This window comes from Ascaphus truei, chromosome 20, assembly GCF_040206685.1.
Source record: "Ascaphus truei isolate aAscTru1 chromosome 20, aAscTru1.hap1, whole genome shotgun sequence".
In the NCBI taxonomy this organism is placed as follows: domain Eukaryota; kingdom Metazoa; phylum Chordata; class Amphibia; order Anura; family Ascaphidae; genus Ascaphus; species Ascaphus truei.
The window spans coordinates 7501860-7521751 of NC_134502.1; the positions used below are offsets into that span (position 1 = coordinate 7501860).

The following is a 19892-nucleotide window of genomic DNA, read 5'->3' on the forward strand; positions in this document are numbered from 1 at the left end:
ATCATTGTGCTCTGCTCCCTTTTCTATCTCTTCTATTCATTTCCCATAATGCAACATACTTTAAAAAAATCATGTTAATCAAGTGGTTGCAGAAAATATGTTTTTTTGTGTATATTATGGTGCAAATTTGGATATAACTTGTTACATGCCCTTCCCATCTATCCTCATCCCCCATGTAACTCTGCTCTATAACTCCTCTAATTTCTCCATACATTTTTCTTATAACACCTCTGATTTCTCCATATAACCGATCCCTATAACTCTTCCAATTATTTAATATAAACAGTCACTATAGCTCCCCTTATTGCTCCATATAACCTATCCCTATCAGTCCTCCTATTACCCCATATACCTGCCCCCTATAACTCCTCCTATTACCCCATGTAACTGCACTGCTCCTTATAACTCCTCCTATTTATTCCATATTACCTCTCTCTATAATGCGACAGTGAGGGCGTAACCAGGGTCACCATAAAGGTTAAGCCCACTTGGTTACCCCTGATCCATGTATTGGGGTTCAGGAGTGTCAGCTCTTGAGCCCAGTGTTGTCAAAGCATTGTGTAAAAATAATGTGACAATAGAGAATGTTCTGTGTTTTACCTTTCCCGGAGTGCCAGCAGAGATTGTTTGGCTATGAGTTTCAGGGTGGGTTTTGCGGAGAAAGCCTTGCCAGATTGAGACTAGGTAGTCCTGGTCCAGATTTGCTGGATACCCCAAAAATGTACCCGGGAATCAAGTCGGAATCCAGGATACATACTGTATAGCACAATGGTCTGGTCAAAATCTTGCTCTGAAAACTCTTGCGCGACTCACCGTTTGAACTTCCTGCTTCTGCACAGCCCAGAAAGGTAAATGGGGCATGGGGGTGCAAGCTATCCCTGAAACAGTAAAGGGGTCCCAAGTATAAGGGGGGATGCCCAGTTAATGCCCTGATCACCCAGAACCTGGTATAGAGGTTCTGGGGGTGCTCCAGCTATACATAAGGCTGTGAGGACTTTAAAAGTCTAAGTCAGGTTTGCAGTGTGTGGGGGATATGGCTAGTGGGAATAAAAGTACAGATTCTCATTCTATCCCTCATAATCAAAAGACTTAGACAGTATAAAAGTGTAAAGCATATTTGATTAAAAAGGTATTTTTAAAGTGTATAACACTTGTGCACAGTACAGTATATGAGCTGGGGACTTCCAGGTCCACGGTTCCGAGAGACCATGTGGCTACCAAGCTTGGTGCCAAAAAGTCTACTCTGGTCCCGGACATGAAAGCCTCAGAGGTTGCCAAGGTGTGAAAGCCATTTGGGTACCGGAGTTAGGCTCAAGTACTCACATCCTGGGATGAATGGAAGTCATTGGACCACCATTTGCCCCAGACCAGACTGGGAGGAGCCTAATACAGCGGGTGGCTTCTGACTGACAAGTGGAAGAGGTGCCAGGTTGGCGCATGCCCTTGTCAGAATGTGAATCCATGCATGTCCGTCTTAGATAGACTAGCTGCGCTCTGATAGGTTGATTCTTCCCACTCTCGGGTTGGCTGCCATATTTCATGAATGAACTCTGAAATACTATAAGGATGCCTCAGCCAATCCGTACGAGAGATTCTAAGCACAAGAACAGACGTGTTAAATTTGAAACGACCAAAAGATGCTCTAGGAGAAATAGCAGCGAGCCGGATTTCGAAATTCCAAGGCAAAATATTTTCTAAGTCCCATTTTTCGGGGCCTAGTTCTGAGAATAGAACATGGCGGTCATTGCAAGCCGAAAACAGTTCCAGGACATTTTGTACTATCTCCTGGTCAAGGGATTTCGGCATCTCCAAAGGAAAGAGAGCGGTAGCGTCTGGAACTTCATGCCGATTTGAGTTCCAGGACATTTCGGGTCAAGTCTCGGTCAACCTAAAGACCTTGTTTTCTGTTCTCTTTTACCTAGGAAAGTCTACTTTTTTAGCCCAGACTCTCAGTAAGTGTGTTTTCTTCTGTATTTTGTAATTCGCTGTGTGTATGTCTGTTTCTATGAAATAAATGACAATTTGTTTTACTATCTTGTTTTGCTCAGTGAATGATCCTGGCAAAAAAGGTGTACACTGGCGACACACTTTATTCGAGCTCGGCTAGTCCCACGAATTCGGGTATACCCGGGTGTATTGAGGTTTGTGACTGTTTTCTGCCCGAGTGCATTGGGTTATTTTCCAGGCAGGGATTGAAGCATTTTATTCCCGCTGGCTGCAATACTGCACAGTAAATATATATATACTGCATTACAATTCATGAATTTATGCCATCTGGTAGACACGCGAAGCATTGCAGCCTATTAAATCCTAATCATTATCATTTAACAGATCAGCCGCCCGTCAGCCAGACATGAACCCAGGCTGGGAAGGCAAACGCAACGGGGCTTGTCAGAGGTGAGGAGCGGCGCATTCCAGGTATCTGCCAGGTACATACTGGGTATTTGCTCGAATAAAGTGTGTCGGTGCAGTAAGTACCTGGTCTCTCGTGACAGGCTATAACTTCTCCTGTTGCCCCTAAATTTCTCCTATTGCACCCAAAACTGCTCCCTATACTTCCATATAATTGCTAGAACTTTTTCTAATCTGTACATATAATGCTTCTTCAACAACATATAATGATTCCTCTCATTACTAGGGACATCAGCTGCTGTCATTTGTCCCTTGTGGAAATGTTTGAGAATGAAAAAGAAATGTATATTTGGAATTAGCCCTGATTCCCAGGGTGCTGTCAATTTCTTGATTAGATAATTAATGAGAGAGGGTGTAATTAATATCTGTATTCCCAGGACACCTACACAACTTATAAAAACGGAGTGAGAGTCCATTTCCTGCCTGTGTGACATTAATAGACTGAGGGGACACTGTGTGTGTGACAGACCAAGGGAGCCCTTCTCCCTGTGTGTGTGTGACACTGACAGACTGAGGGTACCCCTCGCCCTGTGTGTGTGACACTGACAGACTGAGGGAGCCCCTCTCCCTTAGTGTGTGTGTGTGTGTGTGTGTGTGTGTGTGTGTGACACAGACAGACTAAGGGAACCCCTCTCCTGTGTGTGTGACACTGACAGACTGAGGGAGCCCCTCTCCTGTGTGTGTGACACTGATAGACTGAGGGAAACTCTCTCCTGTGTGTGTGACACTGACAGACTGAGGGAGCCCCTCTCCGTGTGTGTGTGTGTGTGTGTGTGTGTGTGTGTGTGTGTGTGTGTGTGTGTGTGTGTGTGTGTGTGTGCGTGCGTGCGTGCGTGTGTGTGTGTGTGTATGACACTGACAGACTGAGGGAACCCCTCTCCTGTGTGTGTGACACTGGCAGACTGAGGGAGACCCTCTCCTGTGTGTGACACTGACAGACTGAGGGAACTCCTCTCCTGTGTGTGTGACACTGACAGACTGAGGGAGCCCCTCTCCCTTTGTGTGTGACACTGACAGACTGAGGGAGCCCCTCTCCCTGTGTGTGAAACTGACAGACTGATGGAGCCCCTCTCCCTGTGTGTGTGACACTGACAGACTGAGGGAGCCCCTCTCCCTGTGTATGACACTGACAGACTGAGGGAGCCCCTCTCCCTGTGTGTGACACTAACAGACTGAGGGAACTTCTCTCCCTGTGTGTGTGACACTGACACACTGAGGGAGCCCCTCTCCTGTGTGTGTGAGACTGACAGACTGAGGGAGCCAATCTCCTGTGTGTGTGATACTGACAGACTGAGGGAGCCCCTCTCCTGTGTCTGTGAGACTGACAGACTGAGGGAACCTCTCTCCCTGTGTGTGTGTGACACTGACAGACTGAGGGAGACCCTCTCCCTGTGTGTGTAACACTGACAGACTGAGGGAGCCCCTCTCCCTGTGTGTGTGACACTGACAGACTGAGGGAGCCCCTCTCCCTGTGTGTGTAACACTGACAGACTGAGGGAGCCTCTCTCCCTGTGTGTGTGACACTGACAGACTGAGGGAGCCCCTCTCCTGTGTGTGTGACACTGACAGACTGAGGGAGCCCCTCTCCCTGTGTGTGTGACACTGACAGACTGAGGGAGCCCCTCTCCCTGTGTGTGTGACACTGACAGACTGAGGGAGCCACTCTCCTGTGTGTGACACTGACAGACTGAGGGAACCTCTCTCCCTGTGTGTGTGTGACACTGACAGACTGAGGGAGCCCCTCTCCCTGTGTGTGTGACACTGACAGACTGAGGGAGCCACTCTCCTGTGTGTGTGACACTGACAGACTGAGGGAGCCCCTCTCCCTGTGTGTGTAACACTGACAGACTGAGGGAGCCCCTCTCCTGTGTGTGTGACACTGACAGACTGAGGGAGCCCCTCTCCCTGTGTGTGTGACACTGACAGACTGAGGGAGCCCCTCTCCCTGTGTGTGTGACACTGACAGACTGAGGGAGCCCCTCTCCCTGTGTGTGTGACACTGACAGACTGAGGGAGCCCCTCTCCCTGTGTGTGTGACACTGACAGACTGAGGGAGCCACTCTCCTGTGTGTGTGACACTGACAGACTGAGGGAGCCCCTCTCCCTGTGTGTGTGACACTGACAGACTGAGGGAGCCCCTCTCCTGTGTGTGTGACACTGACAGACTGAGGGAGCCCCTCTCCCTGTGTGTGTGACACTGACAGACTGAGGGAGCCCCTCTCCCTGTGTGTGTGACACTGACAGACTGAGGGAGCCCCTCTCCCTGTGTGTGTGACACTGACAGACTGAGGGAGCCCCTCTTCTGTGTGTGTGAGACTGACAGTCTGAGGGAACTTCTCTCCCTGTGTGTGTGACACTGACAGACTGAGGGAGCCCCTCTCCTGTGTGTGTGACACTGACAGACTGAGGGAGCCCCTCTCCCTGTGTGTGTGACACTGACAGACTGAGGGAGCCCCTCTCCCTGTGTGTGTGACACTGACAGACTGAGGGAGCCCCTCTCCCTGTGTGTGTGACACTGACAGACTGAGGGAGCCACTCTCCTGTGTGTGTGACACTGACAGACTGAGGGAGCCCCTCTCCCTGTGTGTGTGACACTGACAGACTGAGGGAGCCCCTCTCCTGTGTGTGTGACACTGACAGACTGACGGAGCCCCTCTCCCTGTGTGTGTGACACTGACAGACTGAGGGAGCCCCTCTCCCTGTGTGTGTGACACTGACAGACTGAGGGAGCCCCTCTCCCTGTGTGTGTGACACTGACAGACTGAGGGAGCCCCTCTCCTGTGTGTGTGAGACTGACAGTCTGAGGGAGCCCCTCTCCCTGTGTGTGTGACACTGACAGACTGAGGGAGCCCCTCTCCTGTGTGTGTGAGACTGACAGTCTGAGGGAACTTCTCTCCCTGTAATGATTCCCAGACAAAGACGGATTTGTTGTATATACAGATTGGAAAGATTGCTCCTCGTTATATTGTGGGGTTTATGCACATTAGCTGTGGAAGTGTGTATGTGCTGGGAGTCAGGGCGAGGCTGCCTTCTGTCAGGTGGAAACATTAATGAATATCTGAGCTTGTCTGGAAACGTTATTATAGGGGGAACTTTTCCGATTCACGTGGGCACAAGCTACAGCAAAAACCTTTTCACAAGCAAACCTGCAGATCTTAAATGTCAGACGTAAGTTTGAAATTAATGTTACTATCATTGTTGCTACCGGGGTAAACTGTGTTCATGTGTGTGACACTGACAGAAAAGCTACTCTCTCCTGTGTGTGTGGGTGACACTGACTGACTGAGGGAGCCCCTCTCCCTCTCGTGTGTGTGTGACAATGACAGGCTAAGGGTGCCGGTCTCCCTGTGTGTCTGACAGTGACAGACTGAGGGAGCCCCTCTCGTGTGTGTGTGTTATTGACAGACTGAGGGAGTCCTTCTCCTGTGTGTGTTACACTGACAGATTGAAGGCGTCCCTCTCGTGTGTGTGTGTGTGTGTGTGTGTGTGTAACACTGACAGACTGTGGGAGTCCCTCTCCTGTGTGTGTGACACTGACAGACTGAGGGAGCCGTGTGTGTGTGTGTGTGTGTGTGTGTGTGTGTGTGTGTGTGTGTGTGTGTGTGTGTGTGTGTGTGTGTGTGTGTGTGTGTGTGTGTGTGTGTGTGTGTGTGTGTGTGTGTGTGTGTCCCTGACAGACTGTGGGAGTCCCTCTCCTGTGTGTATGACACTGACAGTCTGAGGGAGCCCCTCTCCTGTGTGTGTGACACTGACACACTGAGGGAGTCCCTCTTCTGTGTGTGTGACACTGACAGACTGAGGGAGCCCCTCTTCTGTGTGTGTGACACTGACACACTGAGGGAGCCCCTCTCCCTGTGTGTGATATTAAAAGACTGCGGGAGCCCCTCTCCCTGTGTGTGATATTAAATGACTGCGGGAGCCCCTCTCCGTGTGTGTGTGTGTGTGTGTGTGTGTGTGTGTGTGTGTGTGTTTATGTGACACTGACAGACTGAGGAAGCCCCTCTCCCTGTGTGTGTGACACTGACATACTGAGCGAGCCCCTCTCCTGTGTGTGTGACACTGACAGACTGGGAGATCTCCTCTCCTGTGTGTGTGACACTGACATACTGGCAGAGTCCATCTCCCTGTGTGTGTGTGTGACACTGACAGACTCTGTGGGTGCCCCACTCCCTGTCTGTGTTTGGTACTGACAGCTGAGGGAACACCTCTCCTGTGTGTGTGGCACTGACAGACTGAGGGAGAGCATCGCCAGTGTGTTTGACATTGACAGATTGAGGGAGCCCCTCTCCTGTGTGTATCACTGACATACTGAGGGAGTCCCTCTCCTGTGTGTAACACTGACAAACTTAGGGAGCCCCTCTCCTGTGTGTAACACTGACAAACTGAGGGAGCGCCTCTCCTGTGTGTGACACTGACAAACTGAGGAAGCGCCTCTCCTGTGTGTGACAATGACAGTCTAATGAAACCGCTCCCCTGTGTGATACTGACATTCTAAGGAGACATTATGTGCGTGTGAAGCTGACCGGCTGGTGGATGTCCTCTCTGTATATGTGTATATGAGACACTGACAGTCTGAGTGTCTGTGCGACACTAACACACTGCCTGGGACATTTCTTCCTCTAGGTTTGAATTCCAGAGATATCAGACCATGCGAGCGATGACATTTGCAGTGGAGCAGATTAACTCAAACCCTGATCTTCTCCCCAACATCACTCTGGGCTTCCAGATACTTGACACCTGCACTGACATGAGACGGGCAGTTGAGGGGACATTTGGGATGCTGTCGGGAGGAAAAGGAAGCGTCCCCAATTACCGGTGTCACAATGGGCCGCCTCTAGCAGGTGTCATTGGCGAATCTGCGTCCACACGCTCCATCCTAATGGCCCACATGTTGGGACTGTACAGATACCCACAGGTAAGAAAGCTACTGTATGAGTGTGTTACAAATGGACTTTCTTGGAGTAAGAGCCCACATGAGCATCAGTTTCAGACCCCCAGGAGGTCACTTCTTCATGTGTACAGAGGAGCCATTTAGTTACATCTTATGATCAACAAATTATTCAAGCCTGAGAATCCCGTCAAGGTAAACTCCAGTTTAAGAGGTAATGAAGGACATATGATAGATAAGGATGGGAGATACTGTAATACTCCATGTATGTTATCCCAATGGGGTCAACATTTTGAAGCACATTGTTGCCTTTATAGCTGCGGCAGTTGGGGGATTAAGTACGTGGAACCTTGCCAAGCGAGGCTCCATGATCGGAAAAGCCCATTGGTGGCTGACAGTGGCGAGTGTGCTGAGCTCATTTAAACGTAAGCTCATGGGGCCCGCTCTCGCCAACTGTCCGTGCCGAGTGGCGTCCAGTTTGGGGCGAGTCAAGGGCCATTGATTTGAGTATACCTTTGGCCTCTATCCAAGGACTCTGGCAGGCGGCTTGGCATTAATCAGGTTAACTCATGTTTTAATAAAAGTCTGCGGCCTTGTTCCTCCAGACCTTGTTTGTGGTTATTTATTTAATTATGTTATTTCCGGGTAGAGGGTCACTGAGATTTGAGGGGGAAGAGAGTATTTGCCATCATCAAGGTTCAGCCATTAACAAGGTTCCCTTAGCATTACGGAGGAGAACTGTGAGTGCGCACAAGGTCCTTAGTGAAACATAATAATACGTACATGTATTTCTTTCAGTAGATCCTTTTGGTTTCAAAGATGCAACTAAACGGCTCCTTTGTTATTAGGCTGCGGATCAAAATGTAGAAATGTCACTAATAAATTGCAGCCACTTTGTGAGGAGCGCCGGGATTGTGTATGTGTTTTGCATAAATGTGAGGCCAATATTGTTCCTACTGTAGCTTCATACTCTATTTAGGGACAGACTGATAGTGTTACTGATACATTCCATTACAGGGGTAAGTCTCACCTGGTTCTGTTTAGTTACATTGCTATTTAGAGATGTGTGTCCCCTCCTTTAAGGCTATGAGTTCCTTACCAATTCTCTAATTAGCAAACAGGTATACACCTCAGTGTTAGTCTATACTCCAATCTCTACTGAAGAGGAGGTGAGTGTCTATGGCTGGCAGAAATGAGAGACATATGTGTAAGTATTATGACATTCCACTTAGGAATTTGTGCACTCACGGTTGTCCTTCATACAACTACTGTAATGCTGCGGTTGCCGAAAATATACAAAACTTAGTTGCCCAACAGATTTTTAGAAGCCAAATTTATTTTTAGGCGCAATAGAGGTGGGCGTTGCGGATACTACCCCTTCTTTATCTGTTGTCGGCTCTGTGTCTCTATGTGTGTATGTCAGTATCACACATAGTGACACATGTACAAACACACACTGGCACTCTGACACACACACACTGGCACTCTGACACACACACACACTGGCACTCTGACACACACACACACTGGCACTCTGACACACACACACACTGACCCCAATGTCGGATTACCCACTAGGCATCTGCCTAGAGGCCCCCAAGATTAGGCCCCCTCTAGGTTGCAGTGGGACAGAGCTATGTCTTGCCAGCTCACCATGCAGCAGCCTGGAGGTCACTGTCTGAGATCCAACTTCCACTCGACCGGAAGAGTGGCACTACAGAGTCCCGGGACCTCACCCAAGGTAATGCGGGATAATAATCTATGCCCCCTGATACAGCCCCATGAATCCCATAATAACCTGTGCGCCCCCTGATAAAAGGCCCCATGAATCCCACAATAATAACCTCTACAAGGGTAACAAGGGCTCTTCAGGCTCTTCCCCCCCTGAAGCTGCCGCTCTGCAGGTCCGCGACAGGCTCTGCTCCAGCTCCCTGCAGCTCCCTACCTGGCACTTGCCCAGGGAGGTGAAAGTTTCCCCACCTTTATCAGTCACAGTGACCTGGAGGGTCACCTAGTCCCACCCTCCGGTACCCGCTGTGAGCTATACACATACACACACTAACAACCTCACATAATCTCCATCTCGTCTCTTTCTAGCCCCAAGCCCTCCATTCCCCATACAGGGCTGCAAAGCTACACACCCAATAACCAGAGCCACAGGCATCTTCCCTGTGGCCCGGGACTAGTGTTTCCACAGCCCGCCCTCTACACCCCATTCACACCTAGTGTCAGCAGTCTTTTCTAGCTCCCCTTCTATGTCCCACACCCCATCTCTTCCATCCTTGTCATCCTCTACCTACTCCCTCTCTCACTCCATCATCCACACACAACCCTCTCTCCTTCCCTCACTCCCACTTTCTCTCCCTCTTTCCCCAGCCCCTCTCTCCCACTCTCATATCCCTCTCTCTCACAGCACCACCTATCTCTCCCACTCATTTCTCTCATCCCCCCACCCCTTTCTCCCACACCCAAATCTCTCTTTCCCTCTCTCCCACACCCCCACCCATCTCTCCCTGTCACCCCCACCCCACCTAAATCCCTCTGCCTCCCAAACCCCTACCTCTATCTCTCTCCCTCTCTCTCACATCCCCACCTCTCAATCTCACCCCCACCACTTTCACACCTCTCTCTATCATCCCACCCCCACCCGCTCCCCTCTCCCCCACCCCACCTTTCTCTTCCACTCCCTCCCCTTTCTCCCACCCCTCTCTCCCACAACCCCACCTCTCTCGTCCACTCCTCACTACCACACCCACCAATTCCCTCGCCCATCTCTCTGTCCCAACCCTAATTCTCTCCCCCACCTCTCTCACCCAAACCCCCACCTTCCTCTCCCACCCCTCTTTCCCACACCCACCTCTCTCTCCCACTTCCCTATCTATCTCTCCCATCCCTCTCTCCCTCTATCCCACAACCCCTACCTCTATTTCCCTCTTTCTCTCTCACCTCTCAATCCCACCCCCACCACTCTCTCCCACCTCTCTCTCTCACAACCCCACCCCCAATCTTTCTCTCCCACTCCCTCCCTTCTCTCCCATTCCTTTCTTTCACAACCCCACCTCTCTCCCTCACCCCTCACTCCCACTCCCCCCAACTCTTTATCCCATCTCTTTCTCCCACCCCCACTTCTCTCTCCCACTCCCCACCTCTCTCTCCCACTCCCACAAATCTCTCTCCTATGCCTCTCAAACAGACCCCCACCTCTCTCTCCCCCAATACACATAATAACCCCAGTATCTACATAAACACACACACACACACCTTCACCTTAGGGGGAGGCTTCCGGTGCGACACTGAGAAGTTTAGGTGCCAGGAGAAGGCCTTCATTGGAGGTCGGCCGAAGCAGAGAAGAAAACACTGGCCTGCCAGGCCACCCACAGCTGCCAGGTCTGGTACAGATGTCCTGGCTCTCCCCCCCCCCCCCCCCCCCAGTCAGTGGCGGTGCGCACACACACACAAACTTATACATTATCTACTTCTCCTCTGACTATACCCACCCCTTTCCAACTAGCCCCGCCCCCAGCCCTTGCGGTCCCCCTGCTTCCTGCTCTTCGATCCTTCTGGCTCTCCTCACCGAGGTACGCACCGAGGAATTGTCAATCAGGTCAGGCATCACTGCACACAGCAGAGGTGCCAGGGAGGATATTTTAGGTGCCTGGCTGATCAGTTGCCCCAGATCTTTCCATCCCAGTGCTAAGGGAACCTTGTTACTGGCTTATGCCAGTTATTAATTGCACTAAATCAGATATCATTATGCTTCATTCATATAACCCTTTGGACAATCTCACATATTGTACTAAGTTTAGTCCATAGGATAATAAGAAAGAATATACTTTAGTACAGTATACAGTAGGTATCTGCTAGACTGATCAAAATGTAGAAATGTCACTAGACAAAAAGACAATTTGAGAGGAGCGCAGGGATTGTGTATGTGTTTTCCATAAATGTGAGGCCAATCTTATTCCTAGCTGTATACTGAATAAAAGGAGGATCACAGGTTTGATGTATGTGTATTTTATATACACAGAGCTTTCCTAACCACACGTGTCTCTTCCTAACATGTACAGACCATTCCGGACCTTGCCGGTATCTCCTTCCCATGTACAAACCTTTTCAGACATTCCATATTTTATTCACATGTACAGAACTTTCCAAACTCCACAGGTCTTTTTCAATTGTAAACCCTGGTCTATAATGGAACTGACAGAGTCAAATTTTGCAGAAGTTATTTTGTCCTCATTTGTAATTTTTCGACAGATCAGTTATTTTTCAACCAGCCCTCTGCTCAGTTATCGGAATCTGTTCCCATCCTTCTTCCGAACCATCCCCAGTGATGAGTTTCAGTCCCAAGGTCTGGCCCAGCTGGTGTCTCACTTTGGATGGACTTGGATTGGTCTCCTGGCCACTGACAATGACTACGTTCAATTTGGTATTCAGGTGGTACAGAAGGAGATAGTTAAGGCCGGGGCTTGCATAGCTTTTGTTGAGTACATCTTGACCAGCCAACCCAACAGGAATGCTCCCCACATTGCCCGTGTCATCAGGGAGTCAACAGCCAAGGCAGTTGTGGTGTTGTCTTCTGATTCTGCACTTCTGCCGGTGGTGGAAGAGCTAGTGAGGCAGAACGTGACAGGGAAAATTTGGGTGGCAAGTGAATCTTGGTCAACCTCCTCTCTTCTTTCCAAGGAGAAGTTTCAGAGCATCCTGGTGGGCACCATAGGTTTTGCCATCAATTCTGGGCCGATGCCAGGGTTCTTTGAGTACTTCCATACCCTCCATTCCTCCAATTCCCAAAATGATACATTCATAAAGGAGTTCTGGGAGCAGACTTTCTCTTGTAAGTGGTGGGACCAGAAGAATTTAGATGACTGGAAAGGTAACACCACAATTCCACAATGTACAGGAAGAGAGAAGCTGGAGCACTCCATGGCAGAAGCAGATCTGAGAATCAGTCTCAATGTGTACTCATCAGTTTATGCCATTGCATGGTCCTTACAAAGCCTGCTCCACTGTAAGCCTGGAACTGGACCATTCCTTAATGGTGCCTGTGCCAACATCTCATCGTTTCGTCCTTGGCAAGTAAGTTGAACTTTTTCACTTGTTTCCTACATGGGACTGACCCTTTAACCCATTACAAATATCACTATCAGTAGGTCTCTTGTCATTAGTTCACCTCTCTGGGATGCACCATTTGACACATTAAACAGGTCACTGTCATTAGAAAAAATAATATGGTCCCCAGAACTCAAAAGGAACACACGACAAACACAAAATTGTTGTTGCATGTGTTAGATCTTATTAGACATAGATTAGTATATCAGACAAGTTATAATCTCTCTGTAGAATAACGACACACAATCAATCTGAGAACACTGGGGAGAACAGAATTCAGGAAGGAAATATCTGAGGAAAAGGATCAGGGAAAGCAAAGTCCAATACAGATCCGAGGTCATACACAATTGGGCAGCAAGTTACGTGAGGGTTGGAGAACAAACAAAAGAAGCTCTCCTAGTGATATGTGCTCGGTGAATAGGCATCCAGGTGGAAATACCATAGACACTGCAGCTCACACCTTCACAATGGCTGTGTTGATCCCACAAAGTTATATTGTTTCTATAGTTGGTGAAGCGCAAATCCGTGACCAAATGGAAAACAGGGACAGAATGAACTCTGCTTCAGAGGATTCCTTCTTCTTGTCTTCTGTGATAATCTCAGAAAAAGAAGAGGCAGGACATAGTGTAGTACAGCAGCGCAACCAGGAGGGGGGGAGGTGCCAGGGTTTTTTTCCACCCCCCCAAGAATTTGTATCATGGTAACAGAGACTCTGTACTATTTCCTACAGCAATTAAATGATTGCAGAGGGAGAAGGTGAGGCCTCGTTAGGAGAGAAGACCTCGTCATTGACGTTGATGCGTCATGTTGACGTGACATCACATGTCAACGCATTGCCATGACAACACATCATCCCACGATGCAGCAACGTCACTTGGTGATGCGTTGCCATAACAACATGCCATCACGTGGCACAGTGACATCCCGTGACTTCACAACGTCGATGGGAAGGGCTTTTGAGAACTGCACCCTCCAATCAGATCTTCTGATTGCTTCCCTGGTGTAATATGTAATGCAGAATATATTCAAAGATAGTAACATGTGGCAATTCCACTCACATATTTTAAGAACAATATGGGCATGTACTGCACCGACACACTTTATTCGAGCAAATACCCAGTATGTACCTGGCAGATACCTGGAATGCGCCGCTCCTCACCTCTGACAAGCCCCGTTGCGTTTGCCTTCCCAGCCTGGGTTCATGCCTGGCTGATGGGCGGCTGATCTGTTAAATGATAATGATTAGGATTTAATAGGCTGCAATGCTTCGCGTGTCTACCAGATGGCATAAATTCATCAATTGTAATGCAGTATATAGATATATACTGTGCAGTATTGCAGCCAGCGGGAATAAAATGCTTCAATCCCTGCCTGGAAAATAACCCAATGCACTCGGGCAGAAAACAGTCACAAACCTCAATACACCCGGGTATACCCGAATTCGTGGGACTAGCCGAGCTCGAATAAAGTGTGTCGCCAGTGTAGTGAAAATGCACAGCAGGATCGCAGTGGCAGCTGGTTTTGGTTATGTTTCCGGGTCTGGCAGTTCAGATTACTCTTCCCTTCTGGCGTCTGACGTCACCTACGGTGGATGTTGTGTCCCGGTAAGCACACCCTTTTGCTCAGCTCTGATACCCCCGTCTCTCTCCAAACACACTGCACTCTGCCAAGTCACAAGTCCAGACTCGACGCGTTTCGCCGTGATGGCTTTATCAGGTGTCGATATTGTCTGTCCTTCACCTAATGTCTTATGTAGGGCTGCCCATTATTCACTGATTGACAATTAGGGTACACATTCTATCTAAAGCACGTAATATCTAACCTGAACATAATGATGGTAATTACATACAAATCACATAATAAAAATGCAACATTACAACAAAAACACACATCTTTATATAAATAACATAAAGTAAACCTTCTTAATACAATAAAATGATATTAAATTTATTCAGGGGGGGGGGGTTCCACTAGGCCCGATAGGCCCAGGTCTGGGGCGGCAGAATATGGGGGTGGTTAAAATATCCGCCCCCATACACAGATGCCGCACTCTTGGGTGTATAGTGCCTTACATGTGGCAGCTGTCTCCTTGCTGCCACCCTCCTCCTCCTTCTGAATCGCTGCATCAAATGACTCCACGGACGTCACCAACGTGATGCCACACATCATCTCAACGTGACCTTGTTCCGTCAAATGACGTAATGATGTTGTGTTACCACGGCAACATGACACTGTGTTACGTCACGTTGGTGATGTCCGCAGCTTTATTTCATGCTGCCATTCGGAAGGAGAACGGCAGCAAGGAGGCACCACAGGTAAGTGGTCAATCTTCAAATCCACTGTTGCATGTATTGCAAGAGTTCTCTACAGTAAGGGCAGTAACAATGGGGGGTTTATTACCCATGGATACTGTGATGGCAGATACAATAGATATCTTCCAAAAAAGACAGGACATCTTTTTAGAAAGGGAAGGTATACAGGGATATACCAAATAAGTAAAAATGGGAAGGTTGTTGATCCAGGGAGTAATCTGATTGCCAATTCTTGGAGTCAGAAAGGAATTATTTTTTCTCCATGTCATTGGATAATGTATCACTGAAGTTTTTGTTTTCCTTCAACTCGATCAATATACTGTAAGTACAAATATAGAATATGTATCTGCAATCTAAATGTAATTGAAATTGATGGACATATGTGTTTTAACCTCATGTACTACAGTATGTAACAGTTACAACACTGGTATGTCACAAATGTAGGTGTGTTGATGAAGGTTTGATGTGACGATTTGCCTCACAGATCTGCTCTGACCAATGGGTCCCTGATGTTATTCACTTTTTCAGGGACACAGTGCTCCTATGTGGGACTGACCTTTAACCCATTAAGCACGTAATTGTAAGTAGGTCACTTTGCTCCCACGTGAGACTAACTATTTTAGTCACTGGTTTAATGTCTCATATCTTCTTCCTCCAGCTTCTCCATTACATTAAGAGTGTAAACTTTGAAATCAAAGACAGGACCCAGGTGTTTTTCGATGCTAAAGGGAACCCTCCAGCCCTCTACGATATCGTGAACTGGCATCTGAGCAACATAGGCACCTTGGAGCAGGTGAAAGTGGGAAGTTATGACTCAAGCACCCTCGATGGAAAGGTCTTGAGAGTAGACAGTGCGGCTATTATTTGGGCTAGTGGGGATACACAGGTATGACTGAGCAATTCTTATACTAAGAACAAATACATTGAGTAGATTGGATGAATGGCTTCTTAATCCAGGGCCATCTTTTCATATCCACTTACTCAACTTGTTGGTGAAGCAGTAACAGACAGAGAGAGTAAACACAGAGAGAGGGGAGAGTGAAGTAAAAAATATATAAAGAAACAGAGAGAAAGAAAGAGACAGAGTTTACATTAGGTGAGAGAAAAGGCGATGAGATAATATGAAAGAGGGAGAGCATGTGTGAGAGTGGATGTGTGAGAGAACGATTTAGGCCTAGGTCCACAAAGTTCCATTAATTCAGTGCTAATAATGAGATGGTATTCAAATCAGTAACTGATCTAAGGTGTATTTTCTGTACATTGGTACTGTATCTCACCACATTTTTGTCTTAACTGTGTTTAGGAAGGTATACAGTATAAGAAAATTTGGAGTTAAGCATATGTTTAGATTTTAATTGTTAAATTATTTCCTAGGTTTAAAGTCAAAGATAACTCATGAAATAACTGATCAGATTATTTATTACAGAATATCTGTCATTGTGCCCCATCCCATACCATTTATATAGAACCTTATAACTATTTTAAAGACAGAGCAATTCCCCACAATTCCATATAATTGCCCATAGGTTCCTTTCTCCATCTGTAGCCCAAGCTGTTCCTCTGGGTTTAGGAAGATGGCCTTACCAGGAAAACCCGTCTGTTGTTTTGAGTGTGTCCCATGTCCCCAAGGAGAGATTTCCAACCAAACAGGTAAGAAGGTCACAGATAGTTTGGGAAAACTCATATAACTCATGACAAAAGTTGACATCAGTGTCCCATTCCAGATGCTGTGGAGTGTCAACGATGTTTCTGGGACAAATGGCCCAGTGTCCAGCAGGACAGATGCCACCCAAAGACCATACAGTACTTCTCTTACACAGAAATACTGGGCATCAACTTAGCAGCCATTGCCCTCTCCTCTTCCATGATCCCAATTGGCATTCTGGGAGTATTTATCTGTCACAGGAAAACGCCTATTGTCCGTGCAAACAACTGGTTCCTCAGTTGTCTACTCCTGGTGTCCCTGTCGCTCTGCTTCCTTTGCTCTTTGGCTTTCATCGGCTACCCGCAACCTGAGAAATGTCTTCTGCGACAGGTGGCATTTGGCATTGTCTTTGCCCTCTGTGTCTCCTGTGTCTTGGCCAAAACTATTACAGTTGTCATTGCCTTCAAGGCCACCAAACCAGACAGCAGATTAAGAAAATGGGCAGGGACAAAGGTGTCCTACTTTGTCATAGGGCTGAGCGTTTTCATTCAGCTGTGCGTGTGCGTGATGTGGTTGTCCCTTTCCCCTCCCTTCCCAGAAACTGACATCACAACCCAACCTGGGGTAATCATCTTTGGGTGTAACGAGGGCTCTGCCACTGCTTTCTGGTGCATGCTGGGATATCTCGGCTTCCTGGCCAGTGTTAGCTTCATCGCTGCTTTCCTGGCCAGGCAGCTGCCCGACAGCTTTAACGAGGCCAAGTTTATCACATTCAGCATGCTGGCCTTCCTCAGTGTCTGGGTGTCCTTTATCCCGGCCTCCCTCAGTGCACACGGCAAGTACACCGGGGCAATGGAAGTCTTTGCCATCTTGTCCTCCAGTTGGGCCATAGTGGTATGTATCTTTGTTCCTAAGTGCTTCATCATCCTCTTCAGACCCCACCTGAACACAAAGAATCATTTCCTAAGTAGCCATGCTAGAGGTGGCAAGGAGAAGCCCGTTTAGTTATGATTATTCAGTGGTCAAACATTAAATGGAGGTAGCAGATGAAGTGAGAATAAGACTGGGAGGTTATCTCTTTAGATAACATAAAGAAGAAAATATCCCCTTAGAATGCCCCTAGGGTGTCTTTGTTTAGTGAGTGAAGATTCAAATCCTATAAATTCTTAATAATATAAAAAGTATATCAGACTGGTAAAGTAATGTCTATGGCCAATCAGTGATCTATATACAAAAAGCAACAAGAAAATAACTGCTGTTAATTATATTCCCTATTGGGTCCACTTGGTATAGTATTGTGGTAGTGTCTATTTTTCTTACCACTTCGTAAACTTAATGAGTGAAAATTATTAGACCTAGTAATAATCAATGAACTCCAGATCTATAAATGAGAGCTGGAGCACTAGAGACCCCCTATTCGTATTATGGGGTCAAAAGTGGACTGGGTTACAGTTATACTTGTATAATAAAACAGTGCGCATGCATAATTAATTGAAATCATGCACGGTCAGGACCCTCAATGATTACCATGCTGATAGATTATACTGGGAGCCTTATAATGAAGACGTAAAGAGTCAGGGGAGCTAACACGATATAATAGTGCTCTTTAGTATATTAGCAGTCTCACAATAGTAAGGGCTGATAGTTATATTCAAACGCAGTGAAAACAACTACAGCCCCCTTAGACACAGGCGAATATGCACAGATTGCCAGCACAATAACTGACAGACATGTTCCCCTTATACCCAGAAGCTGTAATACACAGTGTGGCGTGGACTATCAATGTGGAGGGGGAAATAGATTGCGCCTAGCAGTTGCCCCTATTGGTATTTCGCTATAATAAATAGGATGTCAGTAAGTATACTTGCAGTTCACGCCAGATTTAGGCTTCTGGTTATTGCGGATAGGCTAGCCATTACACAGCCAGTAGGTAAAAGTGATGAGTCTGTCTGGCCAGGTTTCAGCAAGATACAGTTTGACCGAAGAGTATTGCTATGCTCTCCAAAGAGAGTAATGGGCAGGCACACAAAAGTTTGTTGTTAGCCCCCTAGAGGCACAGATCAGTGTCTTTATCAAGTTACAGCCTCTTGAAACTATTCTAGTGTTTGCTTAGCGATCAGTAACAGAGTTACAGAACCTTAGCTGACTTGTATCAGTCTACTCATGAAACCCCCTCTCTCAGACTGCATGCTATGAGCACACACCATGAGCAGTGGGACTGCCCTGTTGGACAGAAGACATATTTATGTGTATTCAATCCCCATGGAAACTGGGTACATGTTAACGCATTTCATTGCTGGATATTATCTATTGTTTGTTTCGAAGTTGATATACTGAAAAGCAGTAGGTAATTTACTGCGATTTGTAGATAATCTTGATTTCCAGGTCAGAACGAGCTTTGAGATCGGAGGAAATTATCTAATAAGTACTTTGCAGGTTAGCAGTACATATTTACTTGAAAAACAAACTGAAGGCAAATTTGTAACCAATATCAATAAATTCCAGTTTAAAGGTCCCTTATGTCAGTTGCAGTATACAGAGATTAAATCAGAACTGCTTTCAGTGCTAATAGAGAAACCATATCTAACCACTAAAATAGGTCAGAATAGCCTCTCTAGTTCTAATACATTGGGTACATAAAAACAGCAAATTAAAATATATCAATTACTGCGATCTAGTGTTATCAATATTGCCCTGTAAATCGATGTAGCCTTTTCCATGATTGACTAACAAGGGTACATAAAGGAGCTCACATGGAGATATATCCTCTAGGGAAAGTATATGGAGACAATATGATTGGATTATTTGAATGGAGAAAACACAAAGCCCTCGTTTAAGCCATGGGGGGACAGTGTCCCTAGATTATAGATCGACCAGATTCCTTTTGTAAGATCTCTTTATTCCAGTCACCATCTCGCGGGCCTTTTGGTATGTGATCTATACCTAGAAATAAAAGGCCCAAGGTATCGCCTTAGTGTGCTTGATGGATGTGATTAGTTAGTGGTGTGTCTAGGTGGTTCCAGACCCCTAGATGTTCTTGGACTCTCTGACAAAGTTGTCTGGTTGTTTTCCCTATGTATTTCTTCCGACATTAACACACTGCCTGATATACCACCCCAATTGTTTTGCAGTTAATGAACTGCTTGATTTTATACTTTTTGCTAATATCACAATAGAAGAAAGTTTTGGTTGGATGTGAGAACCTACAGACCCTGCAACCCTAGGAACTTGAAGTTTACAACTGATCTGTTGGATAGCCAGGTGTCATGAGTTGCCAGAGTCAGATGACTATGCACCAACTTTCTTTAATATTTTGTGCCCTCCTCCTTCAAGTGTTGGTTTTGACCTCAAAACCTCTTTTAGGTCATTATCCTCCAGGAGGATATGCCAATGACAAGTAAGTATCTTATTAATCTCAGACCACTGGTTATTGAAGGTTCCCACAAACAGTCCCAAATTATCATGTAATATAGCCTTTTGATTTTTTGATAAGAGTAGACTTCTGTTTCAGCACGTAGCTCTA

The 19892-nt window shown here is 46.9% G+C and overlaps 2 protein-coding genes across 2 annotated transcripts; both read left to right on the plus strand.

Annotated features, from left to right (window-relative positions):
• Nucleotides 1–768: 768 nt before the first annotated feature.
• LOC142471468 (extracellular calcium-sensing receptor-like) lies at nucleotides 769–12388 on the plus strand. Its single transcript, XM_075578266.1, has 4 exons — nucleotides 769–848; nucleotides 1923–1952; nucleotides 7036–7327; nucleotides 11558–12388. Exons 1-4 carry the CDS (start codon nucleotides 769–771, stop codon nucleotides 12386–12388), a joined length of 1233 nt encoding a protein of 410 aa, XP_075434381.1.
• A 2249-nt stretch (nucleotides 12389–14637) lies between these two features.
• LOC142471469 (vomeronasal type-2 receptor 26-like) lies at nucleotides 14638–17374 on the plus strand. The gene is made up of 4 exons (XM_075578267.1): nucleotides 14638–14727; nucleotides 15383–15610; nucleotides 16251–16374; nucleotides 16449–17374. The coding sequence occupies exons 1-4, from the start codon at nucleotides 14638–14640 to the stop codon at nucleotides 17372–17374; spliced, it is 1368 nt and encodes a 455-aa protein (XP_075434382.1).
• Nucleotides 17375–19892: the final 2518 nt, after the last annotated feature.